Source organism: Cyprinodon tularosa, unplaced genomic scaffold (assembly GCF_016077235.1).
Source record: "Cyprinodon tularosa strain WSP-4 unplaced genomic scaffold, ASM1607723v1 ctg448, whole genome shotgun sequence".
In the NCBI taxonomy this organism is placed as follows: Eukaryota; Metazoa; Chordata; class Actinopteri; order Cyprinodontiformes; family Cyprinodontidae; genus Cyprinodon; species Cyprinodon tularosa.
In genome coordinates this window covers 205,155-227,401 of record NW_024039172.1, presented here as the reverse complement: position 1 = coordinate 227,401, position 22,247 = coordinate 205,155, and the positions used below count along the sequence as shown (strand labels likewise).

The 22,247-nt window shown below is 38.3% G+C and overlaps 1 protein-coding gene across 1 annotated transcript; it reads left to right on the top strand.

Annotated features, from left to right (window-relative positions):
- Positions 1 to 558: 558 nt before the first annotated feature.
- On the top strand, positions 559 to 16,043 carry tmem235b (transmembrane protein 235b). Its single transcript, XM_038300357.1, has 4 exons — positions 559 to 897; positions 989 to 1,069; positions 1,147 to 1,284; positions 15,435 to 16,043. Exons 1-4 carry the CDS (start codon positions 699 to 701, stop codon positions 15,662 to 15,664), a joined length of 648 nt encoding a protein of 215 aa, XP_038156285.1. The 5' UTR covers positions 559 to 698; the 3' UTR covers positions 15,665 to 16,043.
- The last annotated feature ends 6,204 nt before the right edge of the window (positions 16,044 to 22,247 follow it).

Below are 22,247 nucleotides of genomic sequence, written 5' to 3'. Positions count from 1 at the left end.
TGGCAAATGCCGCCTTTCGCCCGTAGACAGCTGGAGATAGGCACCAGCTCCCATCGTGACCCCAGTAGGGATAAGCATGTTGGAAAATAGATGGATGGATGGTTGGCAGTTATCCCTCAGTTATATATTTAGTGTTTTTTTATTTTACATTTTAAACATTTCTATCACTTAATATAGTAGCTGAAGAAATTAAAATGAAATCAAGTGATGCGGGGGTTTTTATGCACTTTTTTTTTGTTTTCCTGCTATGTTGGTCCCCTGTCGGTCTTTACCTAGGGCCCCACATTTTCCAAATCCGCCCCTGGCTATGGAACACATAGGTAAGTAGAACTCGAATAAAGTTTACAGCAGCATATAAGGAAACAATTAGAAACTATATTAAAGGGGTTTGGATGCTTTTTAAAACACTGCTTTTAGTTTTCTGAAAATGTTTCAGCGTTAACTGTTTCTAACCCTAAATGACAGGTTGTCTTATAATATGAACACACCAGACTTCCTTTCCTATCCAGCGGTTCCCTGCGTATCCGCGCCCACCTCATGAAGTCAAACCCCTCCCTCACAGAAGCAAAGACAAACTGACTAATGGCAGACTTTGCTGTCAGATTTTTTTTCTTTCAGATCCTTTATAGAAATCCACCCCCCTGCTAATGTAGATCGGGTAGAAATCCTGGATCCCCGCTGGGAAGCCAGCATTACGCATGAAGCCTCAGCCGAGCACCATGAAGGTAACCTTTGGCGCTCTGGTCATCACTGCTGGTGTCTGCGGGATTCTCAGCTTCGCCTTTTTGGCCACTTCTCTGGGAACCGACCACTGGTACATCATAGAGATGAACCCAAATAATATGACTGACTTTGATGATCTCAGCTCTCATTCAGGATTGTGGCGCATCAACGAAGGTAGGTGGCAACAACTTCACCGCCTTTAAATATGATTTGATATTAATAACAGATAGTCATCTAAAACAAACAGCGTTTTGTTTACATCCAGGCGGGACAACACAAGATGACTCCATTGATTCATTTTCTGCCGATTCCTCCAAATACAACGAGACAGAGCTGCGCATGCTGAGTGAGTTCCTAACCTTTGTTAACTGTGCGTAAGGACAGCCATACCTCCGGTGTTTCAAAGCCATTCTCTGTTCTCAGGCATGCATGGTGCCATAGTAGTGATGCTGCCTCTCAGCCTGGTCCTGCTGCTGGTTGGAGGCATCTGCGGCCTGGTCAGCTCTCTGGCCCGGAGCCCAGTCCTGCTCACCGGCACAGCCTTTTACTTCTTTGTCTGCAGTAAGTCCAGCCTCATTTCACTCATTTATAGGGATGGATCATAGTCAACTGGAAATCAGAAAGTGGCTTTATTGCAATATTTCAATTGAAAAATAACATATTTTAGAGATACATACCAATTATTTTATTGGACCACATTATTTCCCTAATCATATATTTTCAAATGCATAAATCCTATATGTGAGCCATGTTTTGGCCTAATTGATTGCCATTAAAAACATTTAGCCAAAAGGGCCATTACTAATTTAAGAAGATTGCTGTGTGTTGAGTGCGTTATCTCAGCATAATAATGGAAAACTGTTAGGGGGTGAAGTGTGGTAGGAAAAAATGCTCATTTATTATTTCATATTGGAAATTCCCTGAAAGGTCTGGCTAGAGATATTTATTTCAAGTTGAGTGTGGTCCAGGATGCCGCTATGAATCAGGGACCTTCCTCATGTTATGTTGTTGATTCACTGTGGTTAGGCAGTGCTAGGCAGTTTCATAAAACTCTGTTTACATTTATAGTTAATACAACCATCAGATATATATATATATATATATATATATATATATATATATATATATATATATATATATATATATATATATATATATATATATATATATATATATATATATATATATATATATATATATATATAGGCACATTAATTATGTCTTTGATAAAAATTGTTTAAGTGTGTCTCAGCCAACCAAAATGGAGAACAGATAAGTTGATTATGGCTTGGCTACAATGAAAAGAAGGACTATGTTATTTACCTTTGCCGTCGCCTTTTTGGTTTAATTGGAAACAACCTTTCATTCCCTTTGAGTCAGCCCTCTGTTCAGAGGGCCCTATGCCTGTGGTTTATCAAGCCACAGTTGAAAATCTACAGGTAATCGTCAAGATGAAGATGAAAGTCTATAGAGTCACCAGTTCAGACAAGCCTTTTTCTACCTTTGGGCTTGTTGCCTCAATGTCATGCTTCATTTAGGTAAATTATGCAAAAGAAGCCCAGCCAGTGTACGCTGCACAGTACACTAAATAAACTATGCAATATATTCTCATACTTATATTAAAATAGGTATGTCCTGTTCCAAGAACATACCCTGCAACAGGTCTACATTTTCTTTTATTTAAAATCATTTTTTTTAGTTTCAGTTTTCATTTTGTTTTTAATTAAAATCTGTAATATAGCACAAACTCACAACACATGCTAACTGGAGGGTCAAGAAGAGTGAAGCAGACACACAAAAGTAACATTGAAGCACTGATCTATAAATACTAAGAACTGTAATAGTAAACTATCTTGAATTTTTCTGTGATGGGCTCCGGGGTCCAGGTACAGGTTTGGAAGGCAAACTTAGTGAGGAGGTCTGAAGAGATACTGAAGGATATTGTATGAAAGGATGTTTCATGGCTGGGTGGGGTAGGTGTGGGGAAGAGAGGAGTCTGAGAGGTGAGTCCTTGTTCCTGATTGGGCCGGGCAGACTTGCTTTTTTAAGGGCTGGACGGTCTGCTCGTTCCATCCACCGTGGTCTGGGACGGCCGACCCTTTGTGGAAGTGTGCAAACTGAGGGTTATTGCTTAGGGTTGGTGTTAAGGGGCGGGTACAGGTTTAAGCCAGATCCTGCCGTGGTACAAGAATGATGTTAAGTTTAGTGGACAGCAGATCGGTGAAGAGAAGAGTCTTGTGAGCGGCAAGCAGAGCCTGCTGTGCGACCAGGAGATCAGATTATTTTAGGGAACTGAATTTCTCTCATTACTGAATTTCAATTAGTTTAATTAGTTCTTCAGCATGTCCTTGAACCTAAAGGAACATCAGTCTCTTAGTACACAAGTTTTGTTAGTTCAACTTTATGCCACAATTTTTAAGAACCTGCTTTCGTAGGAGAAAACCCAATGAGTTAATGCATTTTCAATCAAAATAGATAAAAATTCTAATATAAAAACCTTTCATTTCATGTAGTATCTTCACAATATTATTAAATTCAATTAGAATTTGCAAAACATGCTCAAATATATAAATCCAGCAGATTAGTTTATTTGTTTTCAGTAATGGTGGTCTAGACAGTATTGTTATGTTCTCTTTAATATATGACGCAGTAGTGTTAAAGTAACTAAATTAGCTTGAATAGATCCAATAGATGCCAGATTTATGTTAAGTTGTTTTTTCAGTCTTTCATGCCATCATCTATCCCATCCACTTCCCTCTAAGGATGCGCTGAGATTTGTTTTGGTCATATGACCAATGTGTGAAAGGCTTTAAAACGTATTTATTTAGATGTAGTCCAGGGGTGGGCAGCCCATGGCTCCACAGCTGCATGTGGCTCTTTAGCCCTTGAGGCTCCCTGGAGCTTTTTCAAAAGTTTCTGAAAATGGAAAAAGATAGATTTTTTGTTTGTTTGTTTTAAAGGCACACTATGCAACATTTTTCAGTTAATTAATGTGTTCCATAACGTTTTGGATGATTAAATGAGTCATTTCAGGTTGAACAAAGATATTCTCGGCCGCCCTGGTGGTCTGTGGGGGAAATACCGCACTTGCAATTGCAGGAGCCCTCGGCCCGCACCCACAGGCTCAGAAGTCTCGCGAGAGTCGGTCTTGCTTTACAGCGAGAACTGCTACACCCCCCAGTTAAAAGCATTCTCGTTGCTAGCACAGTGGCGATCTTTGTGCAGTTATGCTACGTTCACGCAGCAAAAGCAGCAAAATCGCGTCTGCTGCTTCATTTTTGCTGCTTGTACCAGTTAGTTCTGACGCGCGGCTGAAGCAGCTTTGCTGCTCTGGCTGCGTGGTGCAAAAGTGTGTCTGAGGCGCGTTGGGCGGAGCTTCACTATCCTTTCTCTGCCTTGCAGCTATATTTGCTGTGATCAGTGGGAATAAAGTAGTTTTAATATGTGTTCAAGTAAGAAAATACACCTGAAAACGTAATCAGTGCAGTCAGTTCATTTAGATTATTATCCTGCCTTCAATATTTTTTCTGTCGGAGCCGCTCAGACCCCCACATACCAGCGGTGCGCCTAGGAATCCCTTCATCAGCAGCCTCTGGCCAGGTCGCCTCCTCGCGGTTCACCGCGGCAGCTGGTAGGTATTTTTCATCTCAATAATCCGAACTGCATATTCTGCCGGCAGATTTCTGCATTTTAAGTTAATTTAGGCATCAATAAACTGTTTAAGAAATGTGATCATAGCCTCTGATCATCAGCGCTGTGTCTCTCTCCCTGCGTCAGATGATTAAACGCGCCCGACGCGCTGCTTCAGCTGCTCAGACGTGCTGCGCCCGCTGCTCAAAACGCGCCGCAGGACCTTTTGCTGCGCCTTGACGTGCGTCAACCATTGACTTTGCATGTAAACTCGCTGCTTCTGTTGCGCCAGCTGCGTCCAGTGTGAACGCAGCATTAGTCATTCGTTGCGTTCGCCTGTCTGCTAAGCTCAAAACAACCGTGCCTGGCTTGACAGAGAAACCAGGAGAACAGCTGTGCATATTTACGACAGTGCACTTTTACTTTCGCCCTCTGGTGGGAGCCTCGCTGGAAAATCAACACCGGTTGCATAGTGTACCTTTAATATGGCGTGTAAGCGGTCAAACAAATATTCATTATATTTTCCAATGCTGTAAACATTTGTGTAATAAATAAATTCAAACAATAGTTGTAAACATTTCTGTCAACAAAAAATTGCATCATAGCCAGCAACACACGTTGCAGGCTGCCTTGCATGTTGCAAGGCAGGTGACTGCTGAGTGTCGGTGAGTCTTGGGCCGTGGATTCCAAAGGGAAAAAAAGAAAGATAGCTGATGAGAACAGAGGATTCAAATAAGAACGGATCATATCATTTGCTTTCATTACCAACGCGGCAGGATTGATAGGTATTGGGGAAGGAAGCCTGCATCTTTGCTTTATAATGAGAAGTTGTCACGAAATAAAATGTGCCATTTGGAAAAGCATTCCTAAGGAAAGTATGCTAAATATGCAGCCGACCACCAAGTTGTGAGTGAGAGAAAAAGTGCAAATGCAGAAATTCTGGATAAATCGCAGGAGCGCAAAGATAGATTTAATAAGTGGATTGGTCTCTGAACTCCACTACTGCTGCTAATTTTGTTGCAAGCATGAAAAACTGTCCACAGATCGAACTGGTACAGTGGCGGAGCCACAGGGATGGCTGGGGGGGGGCAATTGTCACCCCAGAAGTGATCCTTGCCACCCGTGTTGCCACCTGGCTGGAAACATTAACACTGTTTGGATTTTACGAAAATTTGCGAATAAAACAGTCAAATGTCCCAGTGGACTTGAATGCATCCTCATGCAGCACGCTTCTGCTACACTTTTATTGGTTAAGCTGACATTCAGTTCCTTCGTGCTCCAACGGCTCCAGAGCAGAACACGGCAGTGGTACACAGGATCAAGGATGAGCGTTTGGAAATTTCGTTTTAAACAGCTCTAGCCAATATCATTTTTTAAATTGCAGCCTTGAAAAACAGTAAAAAATACATTATTAACAAAAAATAGTAATATAAACATATGACTGTATATTTACAGTTCTAACATTTATCATTATTTTATTTTTTTAAAATACCTAAAAAACAAAAACCTGAACACCCAGACGGCTTCTTTTAAGAAGGGAGAAAATGAAGAGACCACTTTCTCCGCTTGAGTTTGTTGTGCTTTTGGAACCTTACAAAGAGCTTTTTAGGCTTAGTAAAGTTTGGCTTGTGGTTCCAGCTAGCACTACATCCTGCTGAAGAAGTTTCTCTGCTCTTAAAATAAAAAATAAACAAAAACACCTTCAGACCTTATTTGGACTAGGTTGGGTGTTTTCTTACATAAATAACCACAGGTTATGAATGTTTTGTTGTTGTGCTTGTGTTTCTTGGGGTTCACTTGAGACCATCTGGGGGCCTTTTGGGGTTCAGCGCCCTAAGATTGCCATGACCAGTTATTTTTTCCTTTGAGTGTTGAGATTAAAATAGTACATTTTATGTGGGCATTTGCTCTGTCTAACTGGCCATTGGACAGCTTGAAAATGAAGTTTGTTCTCTTCTTATTCCCTTTGACGAGGTAATTTTGTTGTCCAGTGAGTAATTGTGTTGGATTATGCCTTTCTCCCAAACTGCTTGGATTTTGACCTGTTTTATTCTCTTGTCTAAACCAGAGCCTAAATGTTGTTCTCCCATGCTAATGTCTTTAACAGATCTTCCTGGACCCTTGGTCCTGTATGATCTTTCTGACCTTACAGAAACAAATTGGCATAGTTGTGTCTGTAATGTGGGTTCTTACCTCACAAACGTTACCCTTGCCCTTTCATGCAAAGTAAAAAAAAAAATGAATTGAGGTAACAAGATAATGATCAGGTGTGGTTTCTATTTGCTCTGCTCTTTGTTCTGATGTAAAACTGCTGAGCTGTACTCAGGACTATGGGACTCGCATGAACATGTGTATATCTGTGGAGATTTATTCAATTCTGAGAAATTGAATTAGGTGTTCTCAGCAAAAAATAAATCTGAAGAAAACCGCATCCAAACGAGTAGGGCAGACTTTAGATTAGTGGGTTGATCGAGGTAAGATATTTCTTCACTTTTGCTGGGATAATTGGGAAGGGTTCTAAAATTTAAAGGGAAAACGCCTTTCTGGATGCTTATCTTTGAGGTAGCTTGATCATGTTTTTAGTTTCAGTTACAACTTGTTCAGAAACCTCTGCTCTGGGAGATAAAGTCTAGGTTGGCTCTGGCTGGACAGTTTCCACATTAAACCAATTCAGATAAAATGATGGGTCAGTCTTATATTGAGGACAACCTCTGGTTGAATTAAACATAACAAAAATACATTTTTAATAATAATAAACATTATTTAAAGCACCTTTCAAAACACCCAAAGACACTATACAGCAAACATAATCAACAATACTAAAAACAGCAATCAGCGGACATATGCAATCAGTGGAGGTATTTTTTATCTTAAAATTATTAGTTTTTAGCCTTGATTAAAACCAGAGATCAAGTCAACATTACGAGTTTGAGGAGGGAGTGAATTCCAGAGTTTAGGAGCAGAGCTTTGGTTCTCTTTGCTCCCTATGCTGATGAGGTCAGGCAAGACACTCAGTGAGGTGGATGGAAAAGGGGGATATGAGGATTTAGGAGGGGTAGCAAACTGAAGGAGAGCTTAGAAATATGGGAGGGGGGGCAAGATTATGGATTACCTTGAATGTGAACAACAGGATTTTTAACAGAATTCTGAAGTTGAAGGGGGTCAGAGATGTAATGGCAGGAGGGGGTTTTGATAATTAAATAAGCTGTTGACCAACTAAAGTTTATAAAGGAATTTCTAAAGAACACCAACAAGATGAGAGTTACAGTAATCAATTAGGGAGGTGACAAGACTATGAACAGCAACAGAAGCAGAGCACTGGAAAAAAGAGAGACAAAGACGATGACTTTGGATGTTGGAAATCGGCCTGTTTTCCAGTGTGGTCCTGTTTCTCTGACCGTGACTGAGTGGATGTGCTCTCTTCGTCCTCTGGCATGGGAGCTGCCTTGGAGCTCGTCTGCCTGGCTGTGTGTTTCCTGGACGGGGCCGCCTTTTACAGCTGCTTTTTCTATGTCTGCTTCTGTCTCCTTGAACCCCAGTCGGCCTCGGCAGATGGCCGCTCACACTGAGCCTGGTTCTGCTGGAGGTTTCTTCCTGTTAAAAGGGAGTTTTTCCTCTCCACTGTCGCTACAAGCATGCTTAGTGTGGGGGATTGTATTTGAGTCAATGAGTCAATGCAATCAACTGGTTTTCCTTAGATAGAAAACTTTGTATCAATTTGACTGTATGATCTGGTTGAACTGTAAAGTGCCTTGAGATGACATGTGTTGTGAATTTGGCGCTATATAAATAAACTGAATTGAATTGACTTTCTAGATGAAGATACACAGAACGGATAAAATCACTGATGTGGTAGTTTCTATCAAGGATGACGCCCAGACCCCTGGCCTGAGGATAGGGAGAGGCAGTGAAACCAGTCAACTCAATTAAAGAAAGTGTCAGCCTTGGACAAACTGATTTGGTTTCTACCAGGAGGTGTTTTGCTGCAATTTAGCTTCAGCAAGTTAGAAGTGAACCAGGATGTAATTTCAGCAAGGCAGGAGGTGAAGTATGAGGTAGGGAGATTGGAGTTTGGCTTATTAGACTTAATAGACAGATAAATGCAGCTGGGTGTCATCCGCATAACAAGGAAAATGAATCTTACATTAAAACATTTTTTTTTTTTTACCAAGGGGCAGAAGGTAGATGATAAAATGTAGCAGCCCCAGGACAGAGCCCTGAGACACACTGGCTGTGACAGGGGATGGATCAGAGCTGAAGGACTTAATTTGCTTCTTTTTTTATCCCTTCTTACGTAACTATTATAGACATATTAGTTTACTTGTTCCCTATTAGATACTATGTGCAGGAAGGAACAACTCACTGAACCATCATCATTTAAGTTCTAATCAAACTGTTGTAAGAATTTAATCATCTATGAACATAACATTGTTAATATTGTATGCTTGATTGGAATTCTAATAACTTTAATGGACTTTTTTTAAACCATCCAAGATTAAGTTGAATTGTGTACAAAGTGCAAAGCTTTTCTGTTACATAAATAACTGGGAGCAAAGCTTGTCCAAATAGCTGGGGCTCCTAATTATCACTCTGAATAGCAGAGTGCATAGTGACTGCATTTACATGGTGATAGTGCTCTTCTCAGGAAGGAGCACACTAATAGACCAAAGCTGCTTTGATGAGATCAAAGGGGACTTATTTAAAAGTTAATTTAATGTTTCAAAATATTTTCTGTCAAGGGTTTGGATATTAGCTACATCAGAAAAATCCCTAACAAAAGCAGTAGATGTCACTGAAAATTACACACTGTAGCTTTAATTAAAATATATATTGCAGAGAAATGTAGTAACTTCATTCACCAGTAATTAACCACACATAACAAAAACAGTATAAAGTATAAAGTATCACCACTCTTACTAAACCAAGGAAGCAATTAGCCCCAGTTATGTTTAAGAGAGATTTCAATGGTTTAATCTTATTTCACATTTGCTTTTATTCAGAAGACAAGTAAAAATACAGTTAACAGTTTTCTAAATCATTTTACCAGAAATAACTTACCCTATTCTAACCTAAATACTACACTGTAAGTCTGATTTCATGTTTTGTCACAAAAAGATATTCATATTTGTATTATGTAATCACTGTATGCTATACGCTTTTCTTTATCAAATTCTTGGAAACACCAGAATTTACATACAGCTTCGTATGATGTGTAACCATACTTCATTTTTTAAAATTTGATCCAGATATTATTATGAATAGTGAGTGGATCCTTTTTTACCAAATACTTGATTGTTCTTATTGAGAAGTTTCTTTGGCTACTATTCAGTATTATTTTAGTGAACATATAATTAAGTAGTGCTACTCCAACCCAAGTTCAATTTTTGGGTGTTCTGCCCAACTCTGAATACAGCGGGGGGAAACCCTGAGTGTAAATTGTCTTGACAGAAAGCTAAAAGTTCATCTTCAACAGTTTAACATAAATTAAAACATGGAGGTGGCAGCATCATGCAGTCAACATGTTTTTTTTTTTTTTTTAGCAGAGACAGAGAAGCTGATCATTGAGACTGCGGTAGATTTAAACTGGTAACCATAAACCCTTTTCCAGAGGTATAATGGGATGGTTTAGATCAGAGCATAGAAGTTAGAATGGCCATGCGAAAACTCCAGATCTAAATCCAAATGAGAATTTCTTGTGTTTGCAGTTGATCTTCTGAGTAGAATCTGACAAAACATTCTGCCCTAGATCAGAAAAACTAGAAAAAGGAAACAAAACTCCAACAGCTACATTTGCAGAGAAGAGTTGATCAATTAAGTATAGCCTAATGAAAGGTGAATACAAAACTATGGAAAAATGTTCACGTTTGTAAATATTGAAGACCATGTACCCTCTTTCCTTCCACTTTCATATTGTGCATTAGTTTTTGATGGAGTTGTTTATCCTGCAACTCTAGAGGGTTGCTAGACCTACTGATGGCTATCAGAAGGCACGTGTTAGGATATGTGTTAATGACCCAATGTAGTGTAAAGCACTTGGACTTGATAAAGTGCTATAATTTGTTATGTAAAATAACATTGGAATGAACTGGACTAAATTTAAATGTCACTAAATTTGAAACGGTTCAATGGCCAAGGTTTAAAGCGGTATATAATAGAGTGGCCCTCGGGATGAAGAAGACTACAGTAGGAACAAAGCTGCTCAACCCTTGGAAATGCTCAGAGAAAGTATTTTCTCAAATATACAACCATAGAGCAATAAATAGAACTTTTATGACTCAGGTTTCATACCAAAAGTTTTTTTTTTAGATAATTTTTATGACCATTCCTGTGTAGATATTCAGAATGAATAAAGAATCTATGGATTATTGATGTTTCCATTAACATTTTTACAAGTTTCCTGTTTGGCTCCACAGAAAAAGTAGGTTGAAATCTTAAAAAAAAAAAAAACAGATTGCAGAAGGGTTATCTAACAGGAAGATTTTGAAGTATTCAAGCGGCACCTGCTGGGATATGTGTTTCTATGGTAAAGAAAAATGCTGACGAGTTAAAACTCACTTTAGTTTGTTCTAATGGAGTGATGTAAATCAAGACGGGAGAGATTAGGAAACTAAAAACAGAAAAGAAAATGCCTGGAATGGAATATTTAACCAATTACAGTTTGGTTATTTGTAAAGTTAGATTATTCTTAACCATGTTAACGCTGTTGTGGTAAAGTGGGTATTTATGGTTATCAGATTACTGTTGGGCTTCCTTTTTAGCTCGTGGCACACCTCTTTGAGCTTGATCTGTTTGGGTTCTCTGCTGCCAAAGCCTTATGACCTTTATAAAGAGGACCTTGTGACAGATACTTACCTACAAAGACTGTATAGTCTTTCCTTAATAATCCGCACATGGTGAGGAACAGGATGGGGTGAAGGTTTGAATCAGATTAAAGCTTTCTTGTGAACATCTTGACAATCCGACCAAAAAACTGTTTGTTGATCAGCTCTTTTGATGCTTTTTTTTGGAGCTATAGTTTATTTAATATTAACTCATAAACTTGGCAAGTTTATATTAGTGTCTCTTTGCTGTGTTTAGACATTTAATAAAAAAGGTAAAAAAAAAAAAGATGCTTGAAATTACACCCTCACATACAGCATACCCAGTACTAATTAGTTTATGGGGGTTTAGTCATGAAAGGCACAATGATAAGAGCATCCTACCGCTCCACATAGCTGAACAGAGATCCACTGCCCTGAAAAAACGCATTCTGCAAACAGAAGAAATACATTCATAACGATGGAAGTTATCAGAAACATTAAAAGCATTTTTTTTTTGGTCAGGCCTTAAATTTCTTTAAAAATCCAACAACAAAGAAAGCGGACAAAGAAGTTTAAATCCATGGTTATGTTTTTTTTACTTCTCAATTAGGTCAAATAATCAACTGCAACCCACATTATGCCATTCCTCTTCACAGGCTCCAGTGGTGCAATGGGTCACCGCATGGTTCTTTTTCTTTCTAATTCTTTATGCCTCAATTTTACATTTTACTGCAAAAAAAGAAAAAAAAATCAAGTGAGTATTAAATGTAAACACACCTTACATTCATTTTAAGACAAGTTTGATATACCAACAAAATTTGTGAATCTGGCTTTTATATGCCAGTGTTCTGTCAGATGAGCATACCCAGTCAGACCAGCATACCCAGTCAGACCAGCATACCCAGTCAGACCAGCATACCCATTCAGACCAGCATACCCAAATACACTTTAAACTACCTCAATGGGCATGTACCCCTTTGTAATGTACAAAAAACTAATTAATTATTACTTCAGTGTTTTTGGAAGCCTATTAAAAAAAATTGTTTTGTACATGATTAAAGGGATACACGACTGTTGAGGTAGTTTAAAGTCTATTTTTCCTTCAAAACTAAAGGGATGAATGCAAATATGACATCTTGAGCGTGCGTATTGACTATGGGTATGCTGGTCTGATGCGGTATGCTCATCTGACAGAACACCAGCCTTGAATGTTGATGTTATGTAAACAGGTTTGCTCCCCCCACCATCCTTTCTCCTACATATGTGATCTGATGTCCAGGAGCAGCGAAGGTTGACCAAACGACAACTGCTTCATATCAGGAACTATGGCTGAGAGGCGCTCTGGGCGTGGTTCATGGACTCATATACAGACACCCACCAACCATATCTCACATGGTTAAGGATGCATTTGCCCTCAGAGTCATCCCCTTCACTCGCTTCCATGTGCTCTCATGTGCTATATGTAGATTTTTTTTTCTTTTTTTTTTGGGAAACCTTACATCAGTTTCTGTCATTCTTCTATATTATTGTTCTGTGTCTCTTAGATGGGCTGTTCTGGAATTTCTTTAATTTCACTTTGGGATTAATAAAGGCAAGTTGAATTGAATTTAACTGAATCAAGTATTCGAAAAATGTCAGATCTTACAGATGTTGTGCACTTGGTCTGCCATTGTTATTTATTTTTCAAAGGTCCCATATTATGCAAAATTCACATTAAATCATTTTGTAACAGTCATATGTATCCTAAAGCTTGTGTATGAGATTCACAAAAACCATCCTTTTACCTCTGTGATTGCCTTTCTCCACCTCTTAGCTAATGTTTGCTAACAATGGTCTTTTATATAAAATAATTTCACTGTCCAGACCACCCTGTAGCCTTCGGTCAAGTCATGGCCTTCCTCAAATGCATTCTTTATCAACTCTGACTGGTTGTCATGGTTGCGGGTTGTGGCCTCCTGGTCTTTGGGAGGATGGGGGCGTAAAACCAAGACAGCTCGTCCAAAGGAGGACAAAATAAGGAGGTTCTTGGTAAAGGCTCCCACAGACTGCTACTCTAGGTCTACTATCAAGACCCCCACGATGGCAGCCCGCTGCTCCCCAAGGGGAAGGGTTAAATGCAGAGGTACATTTCTCCAATGTTAGATCAAGAAAATTCAATTATTATTGTTATAATTATTATTAACCATGAACAGTGAATAGGGATGGACAGTTCATCAGGCTCAAAAGACATATACAGAGGACATATTCAGTGATATAAATTATCATTAAAAGGTTTAATGATTCCAGATAAAGGATGTTTAAACAGTGCAAAATCTAAGGACCCAAAAACAACCCTGGAGGTTAGAGTATCAGTCCTGGAAATGTACTTTTTCACCAGAACAGAAAACATCCTCAAACATGCTTAAGCTTTGCAAACAAATTCAAATGTCTGATCTGTTCTATGATCAGAGGAATTAAGCTTAGTCTAAAACTGATCTATGTCTTGGTCCTCATTTGAAGAACATTTCTGATGATGAGTGTTGCTTTTCTAAACAGTCTGACATTTATTTTAGAGCCTTCGCCTTCCCACTGGAAAGTTGCAGGTTAGATTCCAGTTGCCACATTACCTGTAGATGTTTTTTCTGAAAAGACACTGAAATCCACTTCATCACCTAACAGATTAAAACCTAACAGACAAAACTGAACCCAGATATTGACGTTGTTTCTAAAAGGCAGCTAATTCCTGTCGGTACAGACCGTCTTTCCGTTTGCAGTCTAGTCATTTCCCAGCTGTGTCTCTGTCTCTTTCTGTACCTTCACTCATTGCCGTCAAGAGCATAAAGATGAGACATCAGACCCATTTCCTCATCAAATCCCCTTCTCTGTTGCACCTCAGGGTGTAATTGTAATAAAATCTTTATTAGTCACCACCCTGGGTAACTCCACTTGCATCCACTGCATCCACTAAAACTCGGCAAGCTGTCAAATTTAAAAAGGTTTCCAATAGCAACACTGTGCATGTATCTTGTTTTCCTCTATGTAGATAAGGAGGACTAATATCCTACACATCAGTGGGTTTTTCAATATGAAATACCTTGGAGCTGGATTTATTTCTCAGATTACTGCTCAAGGTACAGTTCATGACCTTAAGCAGATCTAAAAAAGAAAAGCTCCTGATAGGATTGTCTATAGCTCATCCCGATTTTGAATGATAAATCATTTTTATGTGTTGCTGTGTTTCTATAACAATAATAACAGGAAGCAGTAAAGTCTTGGTTGTGTCTGATTAAACTAATATTGGGACTCCTGAATATGAAAGGATTGATTTTGAGCTGAAGCGCTACATTCAAATAAATATAAAGTATAAAAAATTTACAAATGAATTAATTTTGATGTCGAAATAATAACCAACTGTAATAGTTGGATGTTAAAAAATTAAGCACCCAAATATTTTGTAGTTTCTATAATGCCATGAAATCCTTTCACTGTGACTCGCTAAATAAATCCTGACATCTGGATTCTTGACCTGGTCAGCTTTCTGACCATCACCTTACTGTCTAGCAGTTATAGCTACACCCACTTTATCTCTCTCCTAAACCTCCCACCTGGAGAAGAATGCCTAAGAACGGCTCTTCTGTTCTGGAAAGTTAAAAATGTGTAGACTCTAGAATCCTGTCTCTCACCGTGACGGTGTGATGCTGAGAGGAAAGACTTAACATGGGTGGTGAGGAAAGTATGGGGCATTGTGGGATACCAGAACTGGACTCGATTTATGCTCCACAGGAAATGGAGAGATGCATTCCTACAGATTCCATCCTAACGGGCTTTGAGCCTTTGTTTGCACTACAGGAAGTTGGTTCAGCTGCATTAAATCTAAAACAAACACACCCGCAGACACTTAATAGTTAATTTCATGACCAATATCTATTTGTGAGCAGTTCTTTATGTAAATACATCATGCTATGTCCCTTATGCAATTCATACTTCGGGATGTTTTTCAGCTGCTATAAGCAATCCAACTATTCCCTCCCTTATGTGCCTTGGAATGTATTTTTCTGTTCCATAATTGCAATAAATAATTCATGTTTCTGGTTCGTTTTTGGACAAGAGATACATTATTTTCCTTAGACTGTTCAGATGAAGTAGTTGATATTTGTTGAATAAATGCTAATTTATGAAACTGCATTTAGTTTAGTTTTCCCCAGTTCACTAAACCAAAATACAGCTGTGTGTTTGAAAACCAACAACTAACTGATGTCATGTTCACACTTTTCTGTTTCCATTTAATGTTTTGTCATCCAGGTCTGCTGACTCTGTGTGGTGCAAGTCTCTACATCATTTACTCGTACCAAGCCCTGGCAGAGACAGAGAGTCTGATTGGACCTGATGGTCTAGCCTCCATCCACACCTCCTTCGGCTGGTCTTTAGGTCTGGCCTGGCTCTCCTACGGCTTGGAGCTCCTCACTGGAACTTTACTCCTCATCGCTGCACAAATGGCCAAGCTGCGGCAGAGAGGTCCCACTAAGGCCTGACACATCTCTCCATATGGATTTCAGTTGTGAAAGAAATCATTTTAAGCCAGAGTTAACTCAAAAGAAAAGCAAAGGTGTGGTAAGCTGGTGCACAATGCACCCGTAGTGTTTTACAAGAAGAAAAAAGTGAATGGCCTGTGATCGATTGTGCCCACTTGTGATATGTGTGTGTCAATCATGGTGTTTCATTTGTGGCAAACAAGCCTACGTATTTAATGTAAGATATAGAAAGTTGTTCACTTTAATATCATATTTCACACAAACTTCAGTTTTTATCATTGTATAACTCATATTTTTTGCTTTTAATATAACAAAGAAAACTGTTTAATGTTGTCATACCATGACACGGTACAAAATTAATAAAATTATTCTGAATGTTTATAGTTTTGCTATATGTAACAATGTAATGCCTTACTTCTGCTGTTTTAGCCCAATCAAACACTGGACCTCAGAGGTTTGTTGTCTACTTAACTTTTGGTACAAGTATCCAGAGTTTAACTTTCTCAGGAATTATTGGTTACTACTACACTGATGGCAGAGGGCTTTTAAATGATGAAGGTAAACAGAAATTTAAAAACTGTGGCCAACATTTGCACTCATCTTCCTTGAGTCATTTTTTATAGAACCCACATTTTCTGCAATTACTACTAAAACTTTGGGGTATTCTCATACAAGGATTGTTTACCTATAGAAACTGAGATTTGTTGCCACTTCTATGGAGTAGAAGTCAAACCCAGTCAGATTAAATTAAATTCAAATTCAAAAATACTTTAAATATGGATGAAATTAATCATGGAAAATATCCAGTTTTCAAGACATTTGATGGATTCTGAGTTGAATTTCTGAGCTTCAGTTGAAACATGGTTGATATCTGATTTCTTAACCATTCTCATGTGGACTGGAAGGAGAACTTAGCATCTGGTAGGAATCTCTTATGTTTATTTTTATTTATTTTTCCACACCTGAGACCAACATCCTTGTCCCTGCAAATGAAAAGTATCACTACAGTGTGATGATCACACCACCGTGTTTCACCATGGGGCCAGTGTAGGCATGGTGCGGAAAAGGGTTTCTCTCAACAGTGGCTTTGTCCTTGAAACTGTGTCATTTAGGTCTGGTTTGAGGAGGACATGACTGATGTTAGTAGCGCTGTTGGTGGATTTTCCCATTTGACCCATGGATCTCTGCAGTTCCTCCTTAGTTTTGATGGGTTTCTTAGCCACTACATTAATAATAAGTCTTTTGTCTGTGAGTTTAGATGAACGGGCATGTCTTGGTTGGTTTGCAGCTGTCATAGGATACTCTTTCCATTTTCAGATAAGGTTTTGGGCAGTGTTCTGTCAGATATTCAAAGCTGAGGATTTTGTTTTGTAAGCCATCTTCTAGAAAGAAGATGGCTTACAAAACAAAATAACTTGTCTGCTCTAAGAATAAAATATAAAAAGATGGACTTCTTTTTACATATTTGTTGCACTGAATTTATTAGGGTGTAAAATAACAAAGGGTCTGGATACAAGCACAGAAAATACTCATTTTATTTTAGGTCGGTATTTATTTGAAAAAAAAAAAAAAACAACGTGGGTGTTTTTCACTACAGTAGAAGGGGCATATAACTTCATACGCTGTCTGCATATATCCCAACACTTAATTCAGAGCTAAAAATCCCATCCCAGAAAAAAGGTGAAATGACAAAATTCCTGCTGGCTTCCATTCTAACTAACCATTGCCGTATGCTGATGTGAGACATGGCAACAAGGATAACATGTTCTCCCTGCCAGCAACACATGCAAATGAAGGCTTCCTCTCCCATAGCCGATTAGGCTGAGCATCAGAGGAACTAAGGCAGACCTTGACAGGGGTTTGTTTTTTCCTAAAGACCCAGTATTTAAGTCTGACTATACATTTTTACATGTGTAATGCATTGCATTTGATCTGTGCTTATTTTCATTTTCTATTTAGGTAAATAGAAAATTAGGTACATTTCTATATTTCACTTTTGAGGTAAAGGCTAAATTCAATTAACTATTAACTGGAAACCGACTTTATGCATAACTCCACTAATTTCTGAGCTTAAAGTCGTTCTTCTGTTTCCTGGCTGAATCCCAAATCGCCCCCAACCACTGATTGATTGATTGACTTTTTGATCTCATGGTGGAGAAATTTAGTCGTTACATGAACTCAAATAGTCAAAGGAGAAGAAGAAGGGGCCAAAGGAAAAAAAAGGTGCATGGGATCTCTACAGTATATACAGTCTCAATCTTAACGATCAAGTCTCACTCGCATTAAAGTCACACTCACAGCTGTGAAAGGCGCCTTGATTAAAGCGGGGCGGTGGGGGGTTCGAGATTTGGATGGCCTCTTCCATAGATATTATACACGTAGGATGGTGTCAGCAGCGTGTCCGACGTGCCTAGAGGGCGGCCATCTTGGATCGGACCACAGTTCACACAGGTGCTCTCAGAATAACAGGACGCGCCTTAGATCTCATTTTAATAACAAAATATTACAAAAATATCACAACCCCTTATAAGACCAAAACAAATTTTAAAATTAACTTTCAGTTAGATGACACATATTTATTCAGATTAAAAACTATTCAAACTGAACTCAAACTGGATGAGATATATGCAAGTTATATATTTTGCAAATAGATATTAATATGATAGACACAAAGTTTTATATTGATATGTTATATATATTATGTATAATATATATTCATGTAGGATAGTATTATTATTCAGTATTTTAAAGGTTTATTTTTTGATAAGGAGTATTATAATCTACAGAGGAAAATTTTTTGTAATGTGATTTACAAAATATTTTTGTTATTTTGTTTTTTAATAAAATTTATGTTAAATATAATGTATTTTTTGTCATTGTCAACTAACATCCTTTTAAGTTTGTCTAAATTTTTCTACAAATCTTTTTCAGACTGTTATTTATGCATATGTGAACATTTATTCTTTAATCAGTTAATGAGTAAAAAGTGAAGAAACATCTAAAGTCACCAGAGGATCTCCTGGCGCCATCTTTAAATGCTTGACTTTGTTGCAAAGTCTTTGTTTTCTTTGTGATGTGGTACATTTCCCACCAGGGAGGCTAAAATGTTAGTACGCTGTTTAGCAAAGAAGTCCAGGGGTAGAAGTAGGAATTAGAGGCTAATATAATAGTAGCAGATGAGGACTGGGAATAAACATTTAGCTCTGGACACAAATTAACCAACAGCCCAACATGGAGGGAATTTGACTGGAAAGTTAAGATGTGTTACTTTAGCTCTCCAATTATTACATCTAAATATGGCGGGACATCTTGGCTATGCTGGAGAAACTGTGGAAAGGTGGGGGATTTTGCTCATATATTTTGGGATTGTCCAAAGGTGGTTTTGGAAAAATGTGCAAACAGATATAAAAAATATTTTAGGCGTTTATTTAGATCTGGATATATCTGTATATATTTTAGGAATAATTCCCATGGACATGATCAATAAAGACAATAAATACTTGATTAGGGTCATGCTCCTGATCGCGAAGAAGTGTATAACATATGCATGGTTAAGGCCACAAGCTCCTAGTATCACAGAGTGGAGAGATAGAATCAGAAAAGTCTACATCATGGAAAAAACAACATCAAGACTACATTTAGGCTGGAGACCTTAAGTGGAAACCTATAGCTAAATTCATATTGGGACCTTGACGCCTCTTTGGTCTTTTTTTTTTTTTTTAGATTGTGCATCTCTTGACTTAATCTTCTATTATGTGCTTGTATTACTTTAATCTGTTTTCCCAGTGTGCCTACTGTTGTACGTTTCACCGTAATCATTGTGACTTATAAATCCATGGATGTTGTTAATGAATATGGGTTTCTCTTAATTGAGCTAATGTCTATCTGAAGGAAATGCATCTTTATTTGTCGTTTTTGGAGGTTCTTTTTGTAATTTTTTCCATGAATAGCCCCTGGATAACTGTTAACGGAGCTGGAATAGACAGCCTGTATGCCTGATGTAAGTGAAAGGTCTAAAATGATCTATAAAAATCAGATATTAAGATGTGAATTGTGAGATGTGACAAGGGTGGACATATGTATGTGTTCATATAAAAATTGTTATTGAAAATAAAAAGTTTAAAAAAAAAAAAGTCCAGGGGGACTCAGAGTGGCTCAGGTCATCCTGACCTTTCGCTGTAATCATGCTGCTATAGGCTTAGGCTGCTGGGGGACATAGGGACCACTATTCTATCAATCTGCTTCATTCTACTTCTATTCTCCAATTCTACATACCTTATAAAATGTGGATTTATCACCTGCGATCAGAGGTTGGTAGAGTTACCAAGAAGTTTTACCCAACATAAGTAGTTTTTGTATTTTAAAGACTAAAAATAAGAGGGCTGCCACCTTATCGTGGTGGAGGGGTTTGATTGTCAAATGACCTTAGGAGCTATCTATATTTATTTATCTATCTATATTTATCTATAATAGTATCTATAATAATCTATATTTTCTGGTGTGCAGCATGTTATTTCTATGCAGTCCATCTGTTACTCATTTAAACAGCACAGTACATGTTTTGTACTTGTAATTTACCGGTAGTTGTACATATACATGAAAAGTTATGCAAATATATACTGGTAGCTTGTTTTTCAAACTGTTCATAAAAGGGATTTGTTCCCAAACAACCATCTTGGTCCCCTACCATGATTAAACATTAAAACACCTGCAGTATTTAGTCAGGTGTGGCTAATCTATGAACAAAACAGGATTTTGTGGCTAATATTCAGGTGCGCCTTCTAGTCCAGAGAATACGGTATTTACAGTTTAATGGTGTCAAGGAGGCAGCATGGACTTTATGTTGCTCTGTTTCAAAATATTAAGTTATCACCTAACTGCTCAGTATTTCTGAGGGGCTCGGCTGCTCTGCAACAAGAAGATTCCAGGTTTAGTTCCTGGCTAAGGGTCTTTCTGCATGGAGTTTGAATGTTCTCCTTGTGCATGTGTTGGTTTTCTCTGGGTATTCCTGCTTCCTGCCAATCCAAACTGTTAGACTGTTAGGTTAATTAGCTTCACACACACTGTACACTGGAAAGCATGAGTCATAAGGGACTATGTTTCTCGGCTAGCCTGGGAGCGCCTTGGGATTCCCCCGGAGGAGCTGGCCCAAGTGGCTGGGGAGAGGGACATCTGGGCCTCCCTACTGAAGCTGCTACCTCCACGACCCGACCCGGATAAGCGGGAAAAGATGGATGGAAATAAGAGGAGAAAATATAAATTAAAGGATTACATTCATGATTACAGATGAATAAAGTTAGGCTGGAGACATGACTTAATGTAACTCGTTACAACGCATCTCTGCCTGTAGTACTCTGACAAATTAGATCAATCAGAAGGCATATTCTGATTCGTGAACATGACCGTATATGTGGTCTATGTATTTACCTACCGTAGTTATAGGGAACATTTGGAAAAAATACAGCAGCCTGTACTGCGCTCCCAATACTTTAAGAATCAAAATGATCATAGAAACATATTACTACTAACACAAACAGTTTATGGGTCTTTGTTTTTTTTAAATCATTTTCTTGAAAACATAATCTTTTGTAGAGAATAAAACAGTAGTTCAAAATAACCAGGCCTTATACTATAGATAATTTATTCCAGTTGATCAAGGAGAGTGGTTTTATGCTCCTGTGGAACCAAAATGAACCCAAACTGGTAGTTGGTTCCACAGGAGAGGAGCCTGATAACTAAAAGATCTGCCTCCCATTCTACTTTTAGAAATTCTAGGAACCACTGGTAAACCTGCAGAGAGCCAAGTGCTTTGTTAGGAACAATCAGATCTCTGATGTAAGATGGAGGTTTGCATTTAAGGCTTTATATGTGAGAAGGTGGATTTTAAATTCTATTCTGGATTTAACAGGAAGCCAATGAAGAGAAGCCAGGATAGGAGAGATATGATCTCTCTTTTTCATTTTCATCAGAACTCTGGCTGCAGCATTTTGGATCAGCTGAAGGCTTTTAACTACAGTTTGTGGACTTCCTGATAGTAAAGAATTACAATAGTCCAGCCTTGAAGTAACAAATACATGGACTAGTTTCTCAGCATCACCCCTTGACAGGATATTACTATATTTGCAATATGATGAAAGAAAGAAACCCTAGAAACCTTTTTGATATGGAATTTAAATGGCAGGTCTTGATCAAAAATAACACCAAGATGTTTTACTTTATTATCTCAGATAAACTCGATCCCATCCAAATGAAGTGACTGGCTAATCCACTTCTTTTTCAAAAACTGTGGTCCAAAGACTAGAACTTCTGTTTAGTCTGCATTTAGGAGCAGGAAGTTAAGAGTCATGCCGGTCTTTATGTCTTCAAGAGATGCCTGTAATCTAGTTTTGACTTTTAACTGATGGTTGAAGGTCTTAAAAAATAATACAGTTAAGAAGTCAACTTCCTTTTTTTTTTATTTTTTGTTTGCATTAAACTTTACCAGTAAAGTTGACTAAAATACGTGCACACCCTCAGATCCATTTTGCCACAGAGATCTCTAAAGCCCAAAAGGAAACTATCAAGACAGGGAGCGCCTCAAAAA